General features: G+C 38.6%; 1 protein-coding gene across 1 annotated transcript; it reads left to right on the forward strand.

The window, feature by feature from the left end:
* Positions 1–232: 232 nt before the first annotated feature.
* On the forward strand, positions 233–7364 carry LOC120860565 (hepatitis A virus cellular receptor 1-like; the record flags this gene model as incomplete). The annotated part of the gene is made up of 3 exons (XM_040236372.1): positions 233–328; positions 3908–3963; positions 7010–7364. Coding segments are annotated over 3 exons (287 nt in total), but the record flags the coding sequence as incomplete, so codon positions are not given.
* Positions 7365–21527: the final 14163 nt, after the last annotated feature.

Below are 21527 nucleotides of genomic sequence, written 5' to 3' on the forward strand. Positions count from 1 at the left end.
AATAATTCTGTTGTTAGGCTCTCAGATCATTATCTAGATCAGATTTATTCATGATAATGAAATGCCTAAAGAGCAGGGTAAGATGTCCATACCTCAAGGACATCTGTTAATACATTTCTAAGAAAGAGTCAAAGAGTAATTTCTGATTTAGTTTTGTTTGTTCTTTCTGCTGGGGGTGTAAATTTTCCTCCACTAATTGAACACTATTTTTCCGTTCTTGTCATTCCTATAGCTTCTTTATCTTCTCCAACTCAGACAGCAGAAACCCAGCCTGCTACCCTGTATGAAACAAACATAACCAGCTCACCATGGCACTCTTGTTCAACAGGTAACTTCAGTTTCTTTCCTGAACACCTGGGAGCATTCAAATTTTGATAAATATTAGCACATTGTTCAGAGCACATATTCTGAAAAAAGACAAGCGTGACTTGAATGCCAACAATGGCTATCCACTCAGCTATGCAACTTGAACAAATGTCTTATTACCCTCTTTGAATCTGTTTTTATCCTTTGGCAAATGGAGGAAATATTACTTATTCTTACAAGCGTTATTTGAGATAAAGATCTGGGGACACAGTTGCAAGGTATGTGATAGAGTGGCAACTATGACTGTTAGAATGTCCAGAAATTCGTACATTTGAGTGACATAGGCAGCTTGTATGATTTGGGAGCATCCACATGCATATCCACATTTTTCTAAATACAATGAATCAGCCTGGTCTTTAAACTTATTTCTAGGCATACTTCCCTGGACAGAGCCTTAAAACAATTAAATCCAAACTGGTCCAGACCAAACTGGTCGCCTCTAAGCCCCAGAAACTACACAGAGCCAGGAGGCTCCCCTGCTGCCATGTTGATCTTTCATTTCACGTGGACACTTTGAGTTGGGTTGAGAACATGTTCACCAGAACCAAAAAGGCATGGCCCACTAGGATTGTGTTACTGCTGCTGCTGCTGCTAAGTCGCTTCAGTCGTGTCCGACTCTGTGCAACCCATAGACAGCAGCCCACCAGTCTTCCTCGTCCCTGGGATTCTCCAGGCAAGAACACTGGAGTGGGTTGCCATTTCCTTCTCCAAAGCATGAAAGTGAAAAGTGAAAGTGAAGTTGCTCAGTCGTGTCTGACTCTTAGCGATGGCATGGACTGCAGCCTACCAGGCTCCTCCGTCCATGGGATTTTCCAGGCAAGAGTACTGGGGTGGGGTGCCATCGCCATCTCCGAGGATTGTGCTATTCCACTCCAAAAGACTCCCAGTTCTCCCTAGTTCTGGAAGTCCATATTCTTTTGAGATGTAAGATTAGTTTGTTTTTCCTGTAATGGAGAAAGATGATATTGAATTGTCATCTTTCTCAGCTAACTCTGTTACCCATGGTGGTTATTTGGAGAGTGCCATATGTGAACCCCTTTGTGATGCAGAACCGGCTTATTTGTCCACATGCCTGTGAAGCCTCCAACAAGGTCAGACTTTGTAAGACATGTGCGTATGATTCATCATGCTCAGGAGTTGTTAATCTGTAGCAGACACCCAGGGTGGCCTACTTTGCCAGTCATTCAAGGAAGCTCTTAACTGAAAATGGACATGCAGCGGGACTCAGAGAGGGACCAATTTAATTGAAATTAGCTAATAGTGACATTTGGTTTTGAAAGTGGAATCACTGGTGTGAACTGTTTCTTGGCACAGAAACAAAGAGAAAGCAGATAAAAATACAGGTAAGAGCAGTTGGAGCAACTGCACCCCACACTTTTAGGCTAAGAGGAAGAACAAAGTAGAAAACGGGAAATTGTTCTCTAAAATATGTCACTAAAACCTGGTCAAGTAAACTTGCCAGCATGGAACAGACATTGGAGCAGCTGTGTCCCCACAACTTCTCTGACTGCTGCCGTCTTGGCAGCATCTCTGAGGCCCTTCAGCCAAATCCTCACAGTGCCCAAGTCACACTTCAGTGGGTTAAAGCCTCACAAAGCAAAGAATGTTAGTCCAGAAGGAATCTTGGTTTTCATAGGGCCTGCACCTACCTTTTCAGATGCATGTGCCAGCAAATTGTTGTGCGTTATCTCATTTAATTCTTTCAGGGCAGGTTTATTTCTTGCCATTGCCAGACTGAGGAGAACATTTAGTTCTACTTTGAAGACAAACAGCTTCCAATTCCACTGCCCGCCAATGGCAGTTTCAAGCTGCATGCCCATGGGCAAGTTGTTTCATTCCTCACTACGTGTTTGTAAGGAATGAAGGACATGATATTTGGAAAATCCGTTGCATGGTGTCCCTTCCCCATTGCTCCTATTGTTATATAGCAACATAATTGTGATACCTGATATTTGTTTAATATGGTGTTAAGCACCTTAGATGCATCATCTAAAGTGATAACTTTATGAGACGGGTGCTATCAACAGCTTTAGTTCAAGGTTACCCCAGCTGGAAATGTAAATACATACATTTACATGCATATATGTGTAATGTATATGTAAAGGACATTGGTCGAGGTCACATTGGTAAGTGACATGCCAGCACTGAAGTCAAGTTTCATCTGACTCAAGTCCTTTTTATTTTTTTAAAAACATCAATCATTCTATAGATTAAGGATTTAATGTTATAACATAAGTCATACACAGAGATTAGACTGTAGATACTGTCTTTGTCTCTTGAAGAAATTCTGTCAGAATGTTTAAATTGTAGATACAGTAATGTAACCTGTGAAAATTTAGGGGGATATGCTTAGTTCATTTTCACTACTCTCAGAAAATGATGGTTTTATAGTTCTGTCAGTAGTACAGGAATCTCTGAGATGCAGAATTTACATTGGATGGGAACATAGTGTGTGCGGTGGTTATGAGCTGAGGCTGTTGTCCTTTAGTAGAGTTGGAAACTTCAACCATTTCAGCACCTCATCTAAAATTTCGGATTAAGAAAATTGATATAAAGATGTAAAGTGCTTATGTGTAATAGATACTCAGTAAAGAGAGAAGCCTGTATTTTGACCTATAGTTGCTTAGAAGGGCCAACAGTATATGTTCTGTAGGACAAAAGAGATATTTCAAAACACTGTTAAAATTTGAGCATTCAAAACTTTAAGGCATAGTATCCTTTTATATTGGGAGTTTAGATAGTATAAGGTACACTGGCCTTGGGAGTGTTGTAACATATTTTCTAAAGCACATTTAGATCAGTGTCTAGGCACACTGGCATATAATGTAGGAGTTGGATGCCACCTGTTTGAGGTGTCTTAGTGTATTTCACTCACATTTTTAATGTAAAACCAATGTAATATTCATTTTGAGCAGAGTGGTTCTGGTATTTGGATGTGTAATGACCTCTGAGCACTCACAGGAAGTTTCTGAGCTGCCATGAAAATATTGATTATTTATCTGTAAGTGGTAATTTTTAACCTAGTTCTGACAATGGGCCACTCTGACTTGTCTAAATTTGTCAGTAAATTTTCTGTGTGCATGGATTTTTTTCCCCCAATAGGGAGAAAAAAAAAGAGTTCATTTTCAAAGGGTCCATGACAAAATGGTTAAGAAGCACAACCTTACTACTTAAATTAATAAATGTTATTAACTTAGTATTATTCTTGGGATGCCTACAGCATTAGGTCATATGATTATTCAACTTTCCCTTCATTACCAGAAGGCAGTGTGAATATATGTACTTCCCTGGTGGCTCAGATGGCTAAGCGTCTGTCTACAATGTGGGAGACCCGGGTTTGATCCCTGGGTCGGGAAGATCCCCTGGAAAAGGAAATGGCAATCCATTTCGGTACTATTGCCTGGAAAATCCCATGGACAGAGGAGCCTGGTAGGCTATAGCCCATGGGGTCGCAAAGAGTCGGACACGATTGAGTGAATTTACCTTAAGAAAGTTCAATATCTTTTTGTAATTCTCATTAATTTTCTTTCTTTTTGAGCAGACGGAAATGGCACTGTGACCCAGTCTCCAGATCCCCATTGGCATAACAATCAAACTGTAAGCATAGTCCTTCCTATTTTATTAGCCTGATTCACTTATATGTCTCTTCTGGAATTAAGTTACATTTAAAGATTATAATTTAAAAAAATTAAAAAAATAAAGATTATTATTGTCAGATTAGTCCAAAGATTGATTCTTTCTAATTTAAAAAAATAAAGGAAGAAAGAATTTGACTCTTGAATAGGGATTCTTTAATTAATTTTAAAAGTCTATATAAATGCACTACCTTGTTAGAAATAGCTGAAAAGTTATATTTTACTTTAGACACACATATAACCCAGGACAGAATTCCTCCTGATCAGAAAATAATAAAAAAAGAGTGAATTAATTCAGGCGTAGTGACTTAATATTATATACCAAGAAAGACTTAGATCATTGTTAGAGAAATAACATGACTTGAATTGATGTAGTGGAATGGGGGCCATCCCCACCAAAAATACTATGTCAGTGAAAGTGTGATTCCTTAAACATAGGCCCCCTAATATCCTTTTCCAATCCAATTTTCCTCTTATAAAGAGATTTTGAGGCCACTGCTGAGTCTCTCTCTATATATAATCTTCCCCATATGATGACATATTAAGGCCCTAAGGTCTTCAAACTCTGATTCTGTAATTTGTTCTTGCACTTTTCCCACAATTAGCTTGGGAAAATCCAAGGGACTATAGTCTCATGATACTCATCAAAGCCTCATCTTTGTGTGTAAGTTAGAAGAATTTATCAGTGAGTTTTTACTTTCAGCTCCCTTGGGTGAAACAACTATCCTTGCACTACGTGCAAATAACTCCTAGAAGCAAAAAACATGAACAGATTCAGGTATGAGAGTAATCTTGATTGCAAGTGGTGAGAAACTGAAGTATGGACATTATAAGAGAAATTCAAGTTCAAGCGAAGTGGGGTTAATGTGACGTCAAATGGCCTTATGTTGCATAACTTAGTGACAATGAGAACACTACCACGTAGGAGTGATATGAAAGATTTTAATCACTCTGATGATATGGGTACTGATTGATCTGATGGATATGGGCTGAATTTGTTGTGCTTGTTAAATAGCAGAACTGCCACCATGTAAATGTCATGTCAGTCAGACTTACACTAGTTTAAAAAAGAAACAAATGCTCTGAATGAGAAGATTGTTTTTGACCTCAGTTACCTGCAGGACAGGTATATTCAGCAGCAATTAATCTCTTCTATATAGTGTAAGCAACATAGAGCAAGTTCACAATAGCTGATAGCACAATTGTGGGCTTTTTGTGTCTTGATCGTGAAGGTATCAAGTGTTTCCCAAGTATCTTGAAACCAAGCAGCATGTATTTCTACCCAGCAGGTCAACTTCTTGAGCTGCATCTTAAGGAGAGAATGAACATATACATAAAGATGTATAAAACAATCTATAAAATGTATACATTGCTGCTGTTCATAAACAAAACATGTTATAAACAACCTAAATATTCAATAATAAGAGATTAATAACTTATCAATTAAGCATGCCCATACTGCCACTAAAAATGTTGTCACTGCAGTGTACTCACTGTCATGAGAAGACAGTGTCAATTGTTAAATGAAAAAACTAACTCTTCAGATAGCATTGGGACCTCCCTGACAGTCCAATAATTAAGACTTCATGCCCCCAATGAAGTAAGTAGAGGTTTGATGGCTAATTAGGGAACTAAGATCCACATGCCATGTAGCATTACCAAAGTTGAAAAAAAAAATTATTATATATAGGTTATAGATACAAAATAAAATGATGTATATATATTGTAGTATACATTGGATATGGTAACTGTGTCTGTTAAGAAAAGTACTAGAAAGATAAAATTCTAGTAGAGTATGTAATGAAAAATGGTAATAGTAACTATTTCTGGCTATTGAAATTATGGTTGATTTTTGTTTTCCTTTCTTTATCCTGAGCTGCACACTCTAAAATGAACTTACAGTTTTTATGTAACATAATATTTTTTAAAAAGCAAGCAAAGACTGCTTCCTGTAACCCTGTGTTCCATCGAACTGCTTTCCCTCCCACAAGTAAGGTGATAACACAGCTTTTCCCTCCCAAGGCACTGACTGTTTTCCGTTTAGGCAAGGACAGCTCAGAGGCTAGGTCATCCCCCTCTGTATTCCTCAGAGTGTTTATCAGGAGGTACCTGAAGTACCTTTCCCAAGAACCCTATTTAATCTGCCTTTGACAGAAAAAGAGGTTTGGAGAGGCTAAATAACTTGCTAGGGTCACAGAGCAACTAAATAAAAGTTAATCTGGGAATCGGACTTCAGAGATTAAACTCTTATGCAGGAGGAGACTTGAGAATTAATCTTTTTCTCTGATTTTCCACTTCCTTTCTGTTAAAATACCTATGTGGTGGGACATCTTTAGAATTAGAATTAAGCTATGAAAAGGAGACAAGCATGATAGCTTGGTATATTTTGGGTTTACTCTAGGAAGTGATGATCTCTCACACTAGGAATTTTTTTCCCAATTGCACAGCATTTTAATTGTTAAGCAGAGCCATGAATCTGAGCAGCTAACTTTCAGGCCCATTTATAAAGACATAGAATCTTGAATTCTAGCTCAAAAAAGTGTTTAAATTAATGGCCAGTTTCAGTAACAGAACACATTCAAATAGCACCACCATGGCAACTTACATAGGAACCAAAATTGTTTTTTATTAGTATCATAAGAGGATTATTTATGAAAGGAGCTTGTTTTTTAATAATATGTATAAGTTATAATAATAAAGCACACTCATTTGAAGCATACAGTTTTAATTTTAACAAATCTGTACCCTTCTCTAAATACCACCACAAGTAAGATGTAAACATTTCCACCACCCCCAAATACATTTTGAATTTTGAGTTGTCTTAGAATTTCATCATAGGCTTTAACTTTACATCATTTGTTCTTACCCTTCATGATCCAGAACCAGCCAGGGGCCAATAAACAATAGTGTGTCTGGGTATATTATTTTCTGAAATGTTTTCTGCCTATAATTCTAACAAGATTGTTTTATTTTTCTGTTTTGTGTTTGATCTGCTGATGTTTCTGTAGGTTGCGGTGTTGGCACAAGAAACATGGATGAGCACCAGCAAGGGAGTCTACATCGGAATCTCGGTTACTATTCTGGCACTGTTGGTCATGCTTGTGGTTTTCTGGATTAGGAGAAGTAAGTCACCTCAGGACTGAAATATTCAGAAATATTCTTGAGCCCACGGGAGTATTCTTGCGCCACATGTTTTCAGTTTCACATAACTTTCTTGGTTCTTAACTTGTTTTTTTTTTAAATTTATCTTAAATTTATTGTTCCATAAACATGATATTTAAATTCTGAGAATTTAAATATGGAGAAATAAGCATTGGTTGTGTAAAGTTTAGACTTGGAAGAAAAAGCCATTGTAATATACAAGATTTGTTCCCTCCCATTTTGTTCTTTTCCCATTCCCTCAATAACAATTTTTTATCCCTATTGGGAGTAAAACTGTTGATGGCTTTATAACACCCACTTAACAGAAGAAGCACAAGAGACATTAGGAGGGTACATGATTTCAGAGCTAGGAGAGGAACAAAGGGTTTCACACGACAGTCATCCTTGGCCTCCTGGTCTCCTTCCACCAGTTGTGTGTGTATGTGTGTGTAAAAGCTGTCATCTATGGGAGAAGCACAATATTCAGGGTTTTTTTCAGTGAAATATAATGGCATTAAAGTAAGCTAGGGCATGTAGGTCAATACACTAAACCTACGAATCACAAGATACACTATACCAAGGGGCTTACTTGGCTCCTGGAGATTCAAGAGAAGTACCCTGGAATTATCAGGTTAGAGTCCAGATTGATTTTTTTCTCCTTTTTAAAAATATTCTTTCTTCAAAATTAATTTTTTTAGACTCTGAGAGCTGTACTGATTTTGCTCATATTAAAGTAATAATTGTAATAACATACTGTTTTGGGAAAAAATCTCAAAAACTCTTTGGCTTGCATGTTTTATTTTCTCTTCATTTTCCCCTTACTTTAGGATATTTTTGCCTGGGTAGCAAGGCGGAGCTACTACGGTATGTTTGAAACGGTTTGTGTTAATAATGCCTTTTGATGTTCTTCCTCTAGTAAACATAAGGAAAATTTCTCTTTCTCTCTCCTCGTTTCCTTTCGAGTTCTCCATTTTATACTCTGGATCCTGAAAAATCTAGTATATAGAGTATCTCCATTGCTGTTCAACCTTCCAGTGATGATTTTAGCATCTCTATGCTGCTGCTGCTGCTGATGCTAAGTCACTTCAGTCGTGTCCGACTCTGTGCAACCCCATAGACGGCAGCCCACCAGGCTGCTCCTTCCCTGGGATTCTCCAGGCAAGCATACTGGAGTGGGTTGCCATTTCCTTCTCCAAGCATCTCTATATTTCTCTGGAATTGTGTCATAACTGCTATAAAAACAACACCTCAAACCTTATCTCTTAGAGCAAGAGATCTAAATTGCAGATATTGTTTCAGGGATCATTTGAATGGGTTGTTTAGTTTGTTGTTTGATTTCATTCAGTGCTTTGTTTATTGCATGTCTATTGAATCTCTATTATATTCCATAAAGATGAGCAGAACAGACAGAAAACATATAAATGAATAAGCAGGGCCTTATAGAACTTCCAGAGAAATACCACGGGGAGTACTGGAGCAGGGCAGTAGGCTATGTGAGTGAGCCCCAAAGAAGCAGAAGGCAGCTCTGCAAAAATCTGGAGGAAGACACCTCCAGGCTGAAGACCCACAAAGGCAGGGCTAGTGACATGCCTCCAGCTCCCCACGGTTCCCACCATCCCCTATTATTCCATACCCAGCCTGCTCTGTTCATTTACATTAGTTGTCTGGCCTCACAGGCATTTCAATTTACAGTTTTTGCAAATTTACCCCTTCACCCAATAAAAAATTAAATCTTCTTTGTATGCATCCCTGGGGTCATTTTCCCAAGCATCTGTAAAGGTAGGAAACCACTACCTACTTCCAACAAAATAAACTGCTTCATCTGGTCCGGCTTGGGCTTTAAGCCAAGTCTTTCTTTGATTCTGAATTCGTCCCTCTTTAACTGCCATCCATTATTCTTAGTTCTCTTTCGTTGGATGTTTGTACCCAATCTTTCCTATATCTGAGTTAATCACATGAGCCAGTCCACAAAATACGCCTTGAATAATCTTCAGCATATTGCAAGTGTTCCATAGATGCTGGATTTTATTATTGAGACATGCCCGTCACAGCAATAAACCTGTGAGACAGGCAGTAGTAGTATTCTCAGTTTACTAATTAGAAAACAGGTTTAGAGATGTTAAGTGACATCCAAGGTCACATCACAGAGCAGGTCTCTTAGAGTCCTAAACCAGACTCTTAGGAGTTTTTGATGTCAGCTTCCAAGACTGGAAAATAAAAAAGTACTCCCTACAGACAGAAAACCACAAATGATCACATACTTTTAGTTCATTTTTGTTCTTTCAATGTTTACTTTTTTAAAGTTTCAGTTTTAATCGCCTAATTAGAAAAGAAAATATTTATTGTAGAAGATGCTGTATAATATAGAAAAGCAAACAAAACAAAAACAAAAAGGAGTATTTCCTCATGATGTTATTTTTGGAGCGGCTATATCACGTTAACTCATTGTGAGCTACTGACCCCTAACCTGTTTCCATACATGTATGACTAATCTGTTTAAAGATCAGAACTGAGTGTAGATTCAGTGCATTTCATATCATTTCTGGGCAGGCTTAGGTAATAAAAATAGTGCCTACAGACAACCTGTAAAAAAGCATTGATAACAAAACTCCACAAATGACCTTTGTGTACACTTGATGTGTGAGCATTCATGTCATAAAACTCATCCAATCCATGGCTTCTAATTTTGACTGTTAAGGCAGCGTGTGATTTTTGGCTCTGTGATCTAGAACATGCTTAGGTGAAGCAATGCTATTTTGCTACATCTGATATGCTCTGATATTTTGTATACTTATATATATTTATCTTAAATACAGGATACATACCACTAAATACCATTCACTAAAGGGTCACAGTCCTCAGGTAGAAAAACACCAGCCAAACCATTTCCTGGCCATCTTTGAGACTGTGCATCCTGGTTTAATACTTCAATTTGATGTGTGGTATTTGTCTTGTTAGATTATAAATTTTTGTGTTCTATTGCACGAGTGTCTTGAAAGAGACCAGTGTGAGATTTTTGAAACCAAAAGGTGTGACTTTCTACCTCCTTATTAAAAATAATTTCCTGTAACTTCATATTGACAATTCAGGAAGCTCCTATTCATTTCATAGGATGTTTGAATGGGGCTGTGAATATGCAAATACTTAGGCTTGAATGAACAAATATGCTGCTCATACTTGAGAAGTGATCTTCTCTTTTTCTCACTCATGTTATTCTTTCTACAGTGTGATTCCATTGAAAGATTCTCGCATTGGAGCTTTGAAAAATGCAGCTCTGAAGCCTATCCAAGCAGAAGACAATGTCTACATTATTGATGATTATCACTAAGTCTTGGATCCAGATTCTAAATTGTTATGCCCTTGATGGTAGAAGACAGTGACCAGATACCATGTCAGAGTCCTCTGAATCAGCTGCAGAATTTTTCTGTCAGTTTCCCATGGCATTCATATGAATCAGGGACACTGGGTAGATTGATGCTAGGTCGACTGTGAAAAGTCAACCTCTGTCACAGAGTCCTAATTTTTTATACTAAATTGGCTCAAACTTTCTGATCATTGCAGAGGTCTCTTCAAAACATGAAACATACTTCTTAGAATTGTACATTCTCTTTAGACCTCATGAATCCTGTTTTCCATCAAGAATTCTCATTGGGAAGATAGAAAAAAAATACTTCTATCTCAGTTACCAAGGCTGTCAAGATTACCTGAATACAACTTAGAATCAGGACATCTAGTCTGGGACCTAGAGGACTTAACAAGCAAGCATTTCATGATTGTCCTTTTTTTTTTTTTTTTTCTAAATCAAGTGATTCCAAATGTGATATTGTTTAGGGTCCCCAAAGTTTCAAATCATGGTGTATACAGGTTTTTATTTACCCAATAGAAAATGGCAGTGAGTGTGATTTTTCCATTATAGACAAATTTGTTTTCTCAGGGTTCTGGAAATACAAGGCATTAAATGCTTTCTTTGGGAGGAGGATGGTATTTTAGCAGTTAGAAGAAGCAATGGTATTGAGTAGTCCATGAAGACACCAGGAGAAGAAAATCAATAGCCATATAATTTATGACATTTTTGCTACATCAGTGCCACAGTTCTAGGTGTTTATGTTGACAACTGGAGGGCTCTGATTTTTAGAACGAGGCAGGGCAGAAATAAATACAAGGAAAAAAGAGAGGGAAGGAGTAGGAAAGAGGCTTTCTGTTTCAGAAAATAGAGTTTGCAAATATAATAGTATTTTTTGAGAGTGTTACCAATTTCTACAAAATGCTAAATTGTCCTCAAACCATTGAGGACAATGTCCAAAATGTTAAATTGTCCTCAAATCAAATTTTAAAATTTGATTTTTAAAATTGTTTTGGAAGGATAAAAGGTTTTTTTCATATTGAATCAATACCTCTGTTATATTTCTTTTTCACAACTCAATTAAATGTTACTTTTCCTAAAAGAATTAGACAAATGCTAAATGTAAGGATAATTTAATCATTTAGAAGCATTTCTACATGAATAGTTAAAAGACTGGAGATTAATTTCACTTTGAGTAAACCCTGAAATAACTCATGCTTGAGTAATTTGAGGGACATTCAGAGCTACTCACACCAAAGTGGTCCATGAGGGATGGATGCTGTTTTTTTTTTTTTTTTTTCTCTTAATATAAATTTATTTATTTTAATTGGAGGCTAATTACTTCACAATATTGTAGTGGTTTTGCCATACATTGACATGAATCCGCCAGGGGTGTACATGTGTTCCCTATCCTGAACCCTCCCCATCCCATCCCTCTGGGTCATCCCACTGCACCAGTCCCGAGAACCCTGTCTCATGCATCAAACCTGCACTGGCGATTCATTTCACATATGATACTATACATGATTCAATGCCATTCTCCCAAATCATCCCAACCTCGCCTCTCCCATGGAGTCCAAAAGACTGTTCTATACATCTGTGTCTCTTTTGCTCTCTCGCATACAGGGTCATCGTTACCATCTTACTAAATTCCATATATATGTGTTAGTATACTATATTGGTGTTTTTCTTTCTGGCTTACTTCACTCTGTATAATCATCTCCAGTTTCATCCACCTCATTAGAGCTGATTCAAATGTATTCTTTTTAATGGCTGAGTAATACTCCATTGTGTATATGTACCACAGCTTTCTTATCCATTCGTCTGCTGATGGACATTGAGGTTGCTTCCATGTGCTGGCTATTATAAACAGTGGTGCAATGAATATTGGGGTACACATATCTCTTTCAATTCTGGTTTCCTCAGTGTGTATGCCCAGCAGTGGGATTGTTGGGTTGTATGGCAGTTTTATTTCCAGTTTTTTAAGGAATCTCCATACTGTTCTCCATAGTGGCTGTACTAGTTTGCATTCCCACCAACAGTGTTACAGGGTTCCCTTTTCTCCACACCGTCTCCAGCATTTATTGCTTGTAGACTTTTGGATAGCAGCCATTCTGACTGGTGTGAAAAGGTACCTCATTGTGGTTTTGATTTGCATTTCTCTGATAATGAGTGATGTTGAGCATCTTTTCATGTGTTTGTTAGCCATCTGTATGTCTTCTTTGGAGAAATATGTGTTTAGTTCTTTGGCCCATTTTTTGATTGGGTCATTTATTTTTCTGGAATTGAGCTGCAGGAGTTGCTTGTATATTTTTGAAATTAATTCTCTGTCAGTTGCTTTGTTTGCTATTATTTTCTCCCATTCTGAAGGCTGTCTTTTCACCTTGCTTATAGTTTCCTTTGTAGTGCAGAAGCTTTTAATTTTAATTAAGTCCAATTTGTTTATTTTTGCTTTTATTTCCAATATTCCAGGAAGGTGCATCATAGAGGATCCTGCTATGATTTATGTCGGAGAGTGTTTTGCCTGTTTTCCTTTAGGAGTTTTATAGTTTCTCGTCTTACGTTTAGATCTTTAATTCATTTTGAGTTTATTTTTGTGTATGGTGTTAGAAAGTGTTCTAGTTTCATTCTTTTATAAGTGGTTGACCAGTTTTCCCAGCACCACTTGTTAAAGAGATTGTCTTCTCTCCATTTTATATTCTGTCCTCCTTTGTCAAAGACAAGGTGTCCATAGGTGTGTGGATTTATCTCTGGGCTTTCTATTTTGTTCCATTGATCTATATTTCTGTCTTTATGCCAGTACCATACTGTCTTGATGACTGTAGCTTTGTAGTAGAGCCGGCAGTCAGGCAGGTTGATTCCTCCAGTTCCATTCTTCTTTTTCAAGAGTGCTTTGGCTCTTCGAGGTTTTTGTATTTCCATACAAGTTGTGAAATTATTTGTTCTAGTTCTATGAAAAGTACCATTGGTAGCTTGACAGGGATTGCGTTGAATCTATAGATTGCTTTGAGTCGTACACTCATTTTCACTATATTGATTCTTCTGATCCATTAACATGGTATATTTCTCCATATATTAGTGTCCTCTTTGATTTCTTTCACCAGTGTTTTGTAGTTTTCTATATATAGGTCTTTTGTTTCTTTAGGTATATATATTCCTAAGTATTTATTCTTTCCATTGCAATGGTGAATGGAATTGTTTCCTTAATTTCTCTTTCTGTTTTCTCATTATTAGTGTACAGGAATGCAAGGGATATCTGTGTGTTGATTTTTTATCCTGCAACTTTACTATATTCATTGATTAGCTCTAGCGATTTTCTGGTGTAGTCTTTAGGGTTTTCTAAATAGAGGATCATGTCATTTGCAAACAGTGAGAGTTTTAGTTCTTTTCCAAGTTAGATTCCTTTTATTTCTTTTTCTGCTAAAACTTCCAGAACTATGTTGAATAGTAGTGGTGAAAGTGGGCACCCTTGTCTTGTTCCTGACTTTAGAGGAAATGCTTTCAATTTTTCACCATTGAGGATAATGTTTGCTGTGGGTTTTTCATATATAGCTTTTATTATGTTGAGGTATCTTCCATCTATTCCTGCTTTCTGGAGAGTTTTTATCATAAATGGATGTTGAATTTTGTCAAAGACTTTCTATGCATCTATTGAGATAATCATATGGCTTTTATTTTTCAATTTGTTAATGTGGTGTATTACATTGATTGATTTGTGGATACCGAAGAATCCTTGCATCCCTGGGATAAAGCCCACTTGATCATGATGTATGATCTTTTTAATGTGTTGTTGGATTCTGATTGCTAGAACTTTGTTAAGGATTTTTGCATCTATGTTCATCAGTGATATTGGCCTGTAGTTTTCTTTTTTTGTGGCATCTTTGTCTGGTTTTGGTATTAGGGTGATGGTGGCCTCATAGAATGAGTTTGGAAGTTTACCTTCCTCTGCAATTTTCTGGAAGAGTTTGAGTAGGATAGGTGTTAGCTCTTCTCTAAATTTTTGGTAGGATTCAGCTGTAAAGCCATCTGGCCCTGGGCTTTTGTTTGCTGGAAGATTTCTGATTACAGTTTCAATTTCCGTGCTTGTGATGGGTCTATTAAGATTTTCTATTTCTTCCAGGTTCAGTTATGGAAAGTTGTACTTTTGTAAGAATTTGTCCATTTTTTCCAAGCTGTCCATTTTTTGGCATATAGTTGCTGATAGTAGTCTCTTATGACCCTTTGTATTTCTGTGTTGTCTGTTGTGATCACTCCATTTCTATTTCTAATTTTGTTGATTTGATTCTTCTCCCTTTTTTCTTGATGAGTCTGGCTAATGGTTTGTCGATTTTATTTATCCTCTCAAAGAACCAGCTGTTTGCTTTGTTGATTTTTGCTATGGTCTCTTTTGTGTGTGTGTGTGTGTGTGTTTTTGCATTTATTTCTGCCCTAATTTTTAAGATCTGTTTCCTTCTACTAACCCTGGAGTTCTACATTTCTCCCTTTTCTAGTTGCTTTAAGTGTAGAGTTAGGTTATTTATTTGACTTCTTGTTTCTTGAAGTATGCTTGTATTGCTATGAACCTTCCCCTTAGCACTGTTTTTACAGCATCCCACAGGTTTTGGTTGTCGTGTTTTCATTTTCATTCATTTCTATGCATATTTTTATTTCTTTTTTGATTTCTTCTGTGATTTTTTGGTTATTCAGCAGCGGGTTGTTCAGCCTCCATTTGTTGGAATTTTTAATAGTTTTTCTCCTGTAATTGACATCTAATCTTAGTGCATTGTGGTCAGAAAAGATGCTTGAAATGATTTAAATTTTCTTGAATTTACCAAGGCTAAACTTATGGCCCAGGATATGAACTGTCATGGAGAAAGTTCCATGTGCACTTAAGAAAAGGGTGAAATTCATTGTTTTTGGGTGAAATGTCCTATAGATATCAGTTAGGTCTATCTTGTGCATTGTATCATTTAAAGTTTGTGTTTCCTTGTTAATTTTCTGTTTAGTTGATTTATCCATAGGTGTGAGTGAGGTATTAAAGTCTCCCACTATTATTGTGTTACTGTTAATTTCCCCTTTCATACTTGTTAGCATTTGTCTTACATATTGTGGTGCTCCTATGTTGGGTGCATATATATTTATAATTGTTATGTCTTCTTCTTGGATTGATCTTTTGATCATTATGAAGTGTCCTTCTTTGTCTCTTTTCACAGCCTTTGTTTTAAAGTCTATTTTATCTGATTTGAGTATTGCTACTCCTGCTTTCTTTTGGTCTCTGTTTGCATGGACTATCTTTTTCCAGCTCTTCACTTTCAGCCTGTATGTGTCCCTTGTTTTGAGGTGGGTCTCTTGTAGACAACATATATAGAGGTCTTGTTTTTGTATCCATTCAACCAGTCTTTGTCTTTTGGTTGGGGCATTCAACCCATTTACATTTAAGGTAATTATTGATAAGTATGATCCCAATGCCATTTACTTTGTTGTTTGGAGTTCAAGTTTATACACCCTTCCTGTGTTTCCTGTCTAGAGAAGATCCTTTAGCATTTGTTGGAGAGCTGGTTTGGTGGTGCTGAATTCTCTCAGCTTTTGCTTGTCTGTAAAGCTTTTGATTTCTCCTTCATATTTGAATGAGATCCTTGCTGGGTACAGTAATGTGGGCTGTAGGTTTTTCTCTTTCATCAATATAAGTATGTCCTGCCATTCCCTTCTAGCCTGAAGAGTTTCTATTGAAAGATCAGCTGTTATCCATATGAGATTCCCCTTATGTGTTATTTTTTGTTTTTCCCTTGCTGCTTTTAGTATTTGTTCTTTGTGTTTGATGTTTGTTAATTTGATTAATATCTGTCTTTGGATGTTTCACCTTGGGTTTATCCTGTTTGGGACTCTCTGGGTTTCTTGGACTTGGGTGACTATTTCCTTCCCCATTTTAGGGAAGTTTTCAGTTATTGTCTCCTCAAGCATTTTCTCATGGTCTTTCTTTTTGTCTTCTTCTTATGGGACTCCTATGATTTGAATGTTGGGGTGTTTAACATTTTCCTAGAGGTTTCCGAGATTGTCCTCATTTCTTTTAATTCTTTTTTCCTCTCTGTTTCATTTATTTCTAACATTCTATCTTCTACCTCACTTATCCTATCCTCTGCCTGCATTATTCCACTGTTGATTCCCTCCAGAGGGCTTTTGATCTCATTTATTGCATTATTCATTATATATTGGATCTGGCATTTGGCATTTTGGATTTGAACTCTGGCCTCCTGCACTAAGGGTGCAGTCTTAGCCACTGTACCACCAGGTGTGTGTGTTGTGTGTTGGTCGTTCAGTCGTGTCCAAATCTTTGTGGCCCCATGGATTGCAGCCCACCAGGCTTCTCTGTCCATGGAGTTCTCCAGGCAAGAATACTGGAGTGGGTTGCCATTCCTTTCTCCAGGGGATCTTCCCAACCCAGGGATCAAACCCAGGTCTCCCACATTACAGGCAGATTATTTACCATTTGAGCCAGGGAAGCACACCAGGGAAGTCCCCAAAGCATATTTTATTTATTTATTTTTTCCCAAAGCATATTTTAGATAATATTTTTACATCTCTACTCTGGCTGTCCCCATGCTCTCAAATTTATACCATCTTGCTTCTTAAAATCCGGAGAAGGCTATGGCACCCCACTCCAGTACTCTTTCCTGGAAAATCCCATGGATGGAGGAGCCTGATGGGCTGCAGTCCATGGGGTCGCTAACAGTCAGACACGACTGAGTGACTTCACTTTCACTTTTCACTTTCATGCATTGGAGAGGAAAATGGCAACCCACTCCAGTATTCTTGCCTGGAGAATCCCAGGGGTGGGGGAGCCTAGTAGGCTGCCGTCTATGGGGTCATACAGAATCGGACACGACTGAAGCGACCTAGCAGCAGCAGAAGCAGTGCAATGAAGTGTCCAGTAGTGAGTTATGCAATGTCGTGGGTTTGGAGTGACTTTGGGTATCCTGTATATTGAAGCTCAGGGCTATGTTCTTGTGTTACTGGAGAATTTGCGTGGTATGTCTTTCTCTGGAGCTTGTTGGCCCTTGGGTGGTGCTTGGTTTCTGTGTAGGTATGGAGGCTTTTGATGAGCTCTTATTGATTAATGTTCCCTGGAGTCAGGAGTTCTCTGGTGTTCTCAGGATTTGGACTTAAGCCTCCTGCCTCTGGTTTTCAGTCTTATTTTTACAGTAGCCTCAAGACTTCTCCATCTACACAGCACTTGTTGATAAAACATCTAGGTTAATGATGAAAAGTTTCTCCACAGTGAGGGACACCCAGAGAGGTACACAGAGTTACATGGAGAAGAGAAGAGGGAGGAGGGAGATAGAGGTGACCAGGAGCAGAAGAGAGGGAATCAAAAGGGGAGAGAGCAAGCTAGCCAGTAATCACTTCTCATGTGCTCTCCACAGTCTGGATCCCTCAGAGATGTTCATGGAGTCACACAGAGAAGAGAAGAGGGAGGAAGGAGACAGGAGGATAATAGGAGGAATCAAAGAGAGAGCCAGATCCAGCCAGTAATCAGTTCCCTAAGTGTTCTCCACAGCCTGGAACACACAAAGAGATTCACAGAGTTGGGTAAAGAAAAGAAGGGGAAGGGAAGAGATAGAGGCGACCTGGTGGAAAAAAAAGGAGAGTCAAAAGGGGGAGAGAGCAATCACGCCAGTAATCTCACTCCCAAGCAAAAATGGGTACTGAAGATTGTATTCTTAAAGGTACAAAATTGATAACAAATACCAAAAAGGAAAGATTAGAAATCTAGAGTAGAGGTTAGAGCCTCAAAAATACAATATTAAAAAAAAAAAACAAAGTCACAAAATTATGAAATATGTATATACAAAATTTGCTTTAAAAATAGGGTCTTTTTTTTAGCAAGGTAATAGTAGGTTATAAAAATGAAAATTAAAGGAGTCATAGAGGACTTAAAAATAAAAAAATTAAGAAAATTTATAAAATGATAATAGTAATAAAAATATATCTAGGACTTTCTCTGGAGCTGTTGCAGACAGTTTGGGGCAGTTCATTTTCAGATGGTTCCTTGGTCCAGCTTATGCTTTTTCAAAATCTATAGGCCCCTTCCTATGTAGTCAGTGCTAACTGCAGGGTTTTAATCTATTGCACCTGTCTCTTACAAAGCAGTTCCCTCTGTTTATTTTAGCTTCTTCTGTTTGCTGATCTCTTCAGTGTCTAATTTCCGCCCTGATACAAGGGGGCAATGGTGGTCACTTTTTTTAGGCTCACTTGTTCAGTCGTGCTGTGGGGAGGGAGGAACATTGCAAACAAATATCACTGGCATGTGTGAGGAGTGCTCGCAGTGTCTCGAACACACTGGGTTTACCCCTGCTCACGGTGTGTGTGCTTTCCCAGTCTACACTGCTCAGGCTCAAGGTTGCTCTGTGGGGAACTGTCTGTGGCAGGCCCTGGGTTGCATGCACTGCCCAAGTCTAAGCCACTCAGGTTCAGGTTCTTGGGTAGTCCACAAAGGCGCAGACTTGGTTGGGTCTTCATTTTGTGCCCTTCCCAGGTCCGAGAAGCTCAGGTGACCAGGTGTTTGGTAAGCGCAGTTTCCCCTACCCCCCGTTGGAGGCTGCGGCTTATCACCTCCCCTATCCCAGCCGCTCAGTTTTCTGGGTGTACAGCGGCCGTGCCTTCTCAGGTGTGCCCTGTGTCTCTTCTGGGAAGCTGATCTCTGGTTGTGATCCTCCCAGTGGATGTTGACCATCCAGAATCCCAAAAAGTCTTAGTTAGCAGTGAAGCCTGCTTGCAGTTTGGTAGAGGATACCTCTCTGGGGTCACAATTGCCCCCTTCTGGCTCTGGCTGCCCCGCTGCTTGTCTCCAGCGGTCAGCAGCTGGCTAGTTCTGCTCAGTCCTTTGTTCTGTGAGCAAGCCTGGTGGTGTCTTAGGTTAGGGCTTTTCCATATAGCTATCCCACAGTCTGGGAAGCTATCTCAACTTAGTTGCCTCAGATTGCCCTCAGGACATTCAGGCACGGTCCTTACCCAAAGCTATGCAGCCTGCTCCTCCCTGTCCAGCCCCTGCTTGCGAGTGGCTGATGTGAGCAATGGGGTTGCTTCTCTGCTGGGAGTTGCTGTTAGGCACGTAATCTCCTTTTGAAGAAAATGGGCTGCCTTTCTGGGTGACTGATGTCCTCTGCCAGCATTCAGAAGTTTTGTGGAATTTTCTCAGTGTTCAAATGTTCTTTTGATGAATTTGTGGGGGAGAAAATGGCCTCCCCATCCCATTCTTCTGTCATCTTAGGGCCACCCCCAAAATGTTTTTTCCTGGCTCTGATTCTTATCTCTGGTGGTTTAATTCTCAAGTGTAAGTTATTTGATGGTGCTTCTCTCTCGCTATGATAAAGAGTTGTTAATGTAGCAACCAACCCCAAACTAGATATTAGAATTATTAGGTTATATCAATTAGAATGAATACTTTTTAGTCCTTTCAAACCGCAAGATTAATAATAGCTCATTTTTATTCAGTGCTTACCATGAAACAAGCATGTTTTTGTATTTATCATCGTCACCATATTATAACGTAGGTAGTACTGTTATCCTCATTTTTTACAGCAGAGGAGAGTAACACTTAGAGATGGTAAACGTTCAAGTTTTTCTCAAGGTTTCAGAATCAGTAAGTGGCAAAGCTGGAATTCAGATTCAGGCAGATTGATTCTAGTACCTGTTTTCTTATTTTGTAAAGAACAGAAATCTTTTAAATTCATGAATCAACAATCACTTCCTTCTATATATTTTCTTTCTTATTAATTTCTTAAATGTGGTTCTTTAAAGAGGGGCAGCAGGTTCCTATAACACTGAGTCATGGCCAAGGTTGCAGAATTTGTTATTCTCCTCCATTGTGGCACTCATCAAACATTTTACTTCTAAGTTACTTATGTTTATTAAAAAAAATATAAGTATAATTTATGTGTGATAAACTGTATGTTTAAAATGTGTTCAACTTAGTAAATTTTTGTAGATGATTTCACTCAGGAAACCATCACCACAATCAATGACCAAAGACTTCCATCACTCCTAAAGCCTCACGGGGCAGAGGCCAAGGCCTTATACCTCTATTATTTCAGTAGCCTTTCTTACTCATCCGTAAACATCAACTGTAAGATTGTAGGATTACAAACCATTCCAAAACTTCCCAGACTGAAGGGGGCAGGGGGGTCCGAATATGTGGGTTTTCAGTGCTAAAACTGGGACAGACCAGGGAAAACTAGGATGAGCTGCTCATCCTGTGTGGCTTATGTGCATTATGCTTCCAAGTGCTTTATGTGCATTCAGTTCAGTTCAGTTCAGTCGCTCAGTCGTGTCCGACTCTTTGCGACCCCATGAATCGCAGCACACCAGGCCTCCCTGTCCATCACCAACTCCTGGAGTTCACTCAGACTCACGTCCATCGAGTCAGTTATGCCATCCAGCCATCTCATCCTCTGTCATCCCCTTCTCCTCCTGCCCCCAATCCCTCCCAGCATCAGAGTCTTTTCCAATGAGTCAACTCTTCGCATGAGGTGGCCAAAGTACTGGAGTTTCAGCTTTAGCATCATTCCTTCCAAAGAAATCCCAGGGCTGATCTCCTTCAGAATGGACTGGTTGGATCTTCTTGCAGTCCAAGGGACTCTCAAGAGTCTTCTCCAACACCACAGTTCAAAAGCATCAATTCTTTGGCGCTCAGCCTTCTTCACAGTCCAACTCTCATATCCATGCATGACTACTGGAAAAATCATAGCCTTGACTAGATGGACCTTAGTCGGCAAAGTAATGTTTCTGCTTTTGAATATGCTATCTAGGTTGGTCATAACTTTTCTTCCAAGGAGTAAGCGTCTTTTAATTTCATGGCTGCAATCACCATCTGCAGTGATTTTGGAGCCCAAAAAAATAAAGTCTGACATTGTTTCCACTGTTTCTCCATCTATTTCCCATGGAGTGATGGGACCAGATGCCATGATCTTCGTTTTCTGAATGTTGAGCTTTAAGCCAACTTTTTCACTCTCCACTTTTACTTTCATCAAGAGGCTTTTTAGTTCCTCTTCACTTTCTGCCATAAG

This window comes from Oryx dammah, unplaced genomic scaffold, assembly GCF_014754425.2.
Source record: "Oryx dammah isolate SB20612 unplaced genomic scaffold, SCBI_Odam_1.1 HiC_scaffold_11095, whole genome shotgun sequence".
Lineage (NCBI taxonomy): Eukaryota > Metazoa > Chordata > Mammalia > Artiodactyla > Bovidae > Oryx > Oryx dammah.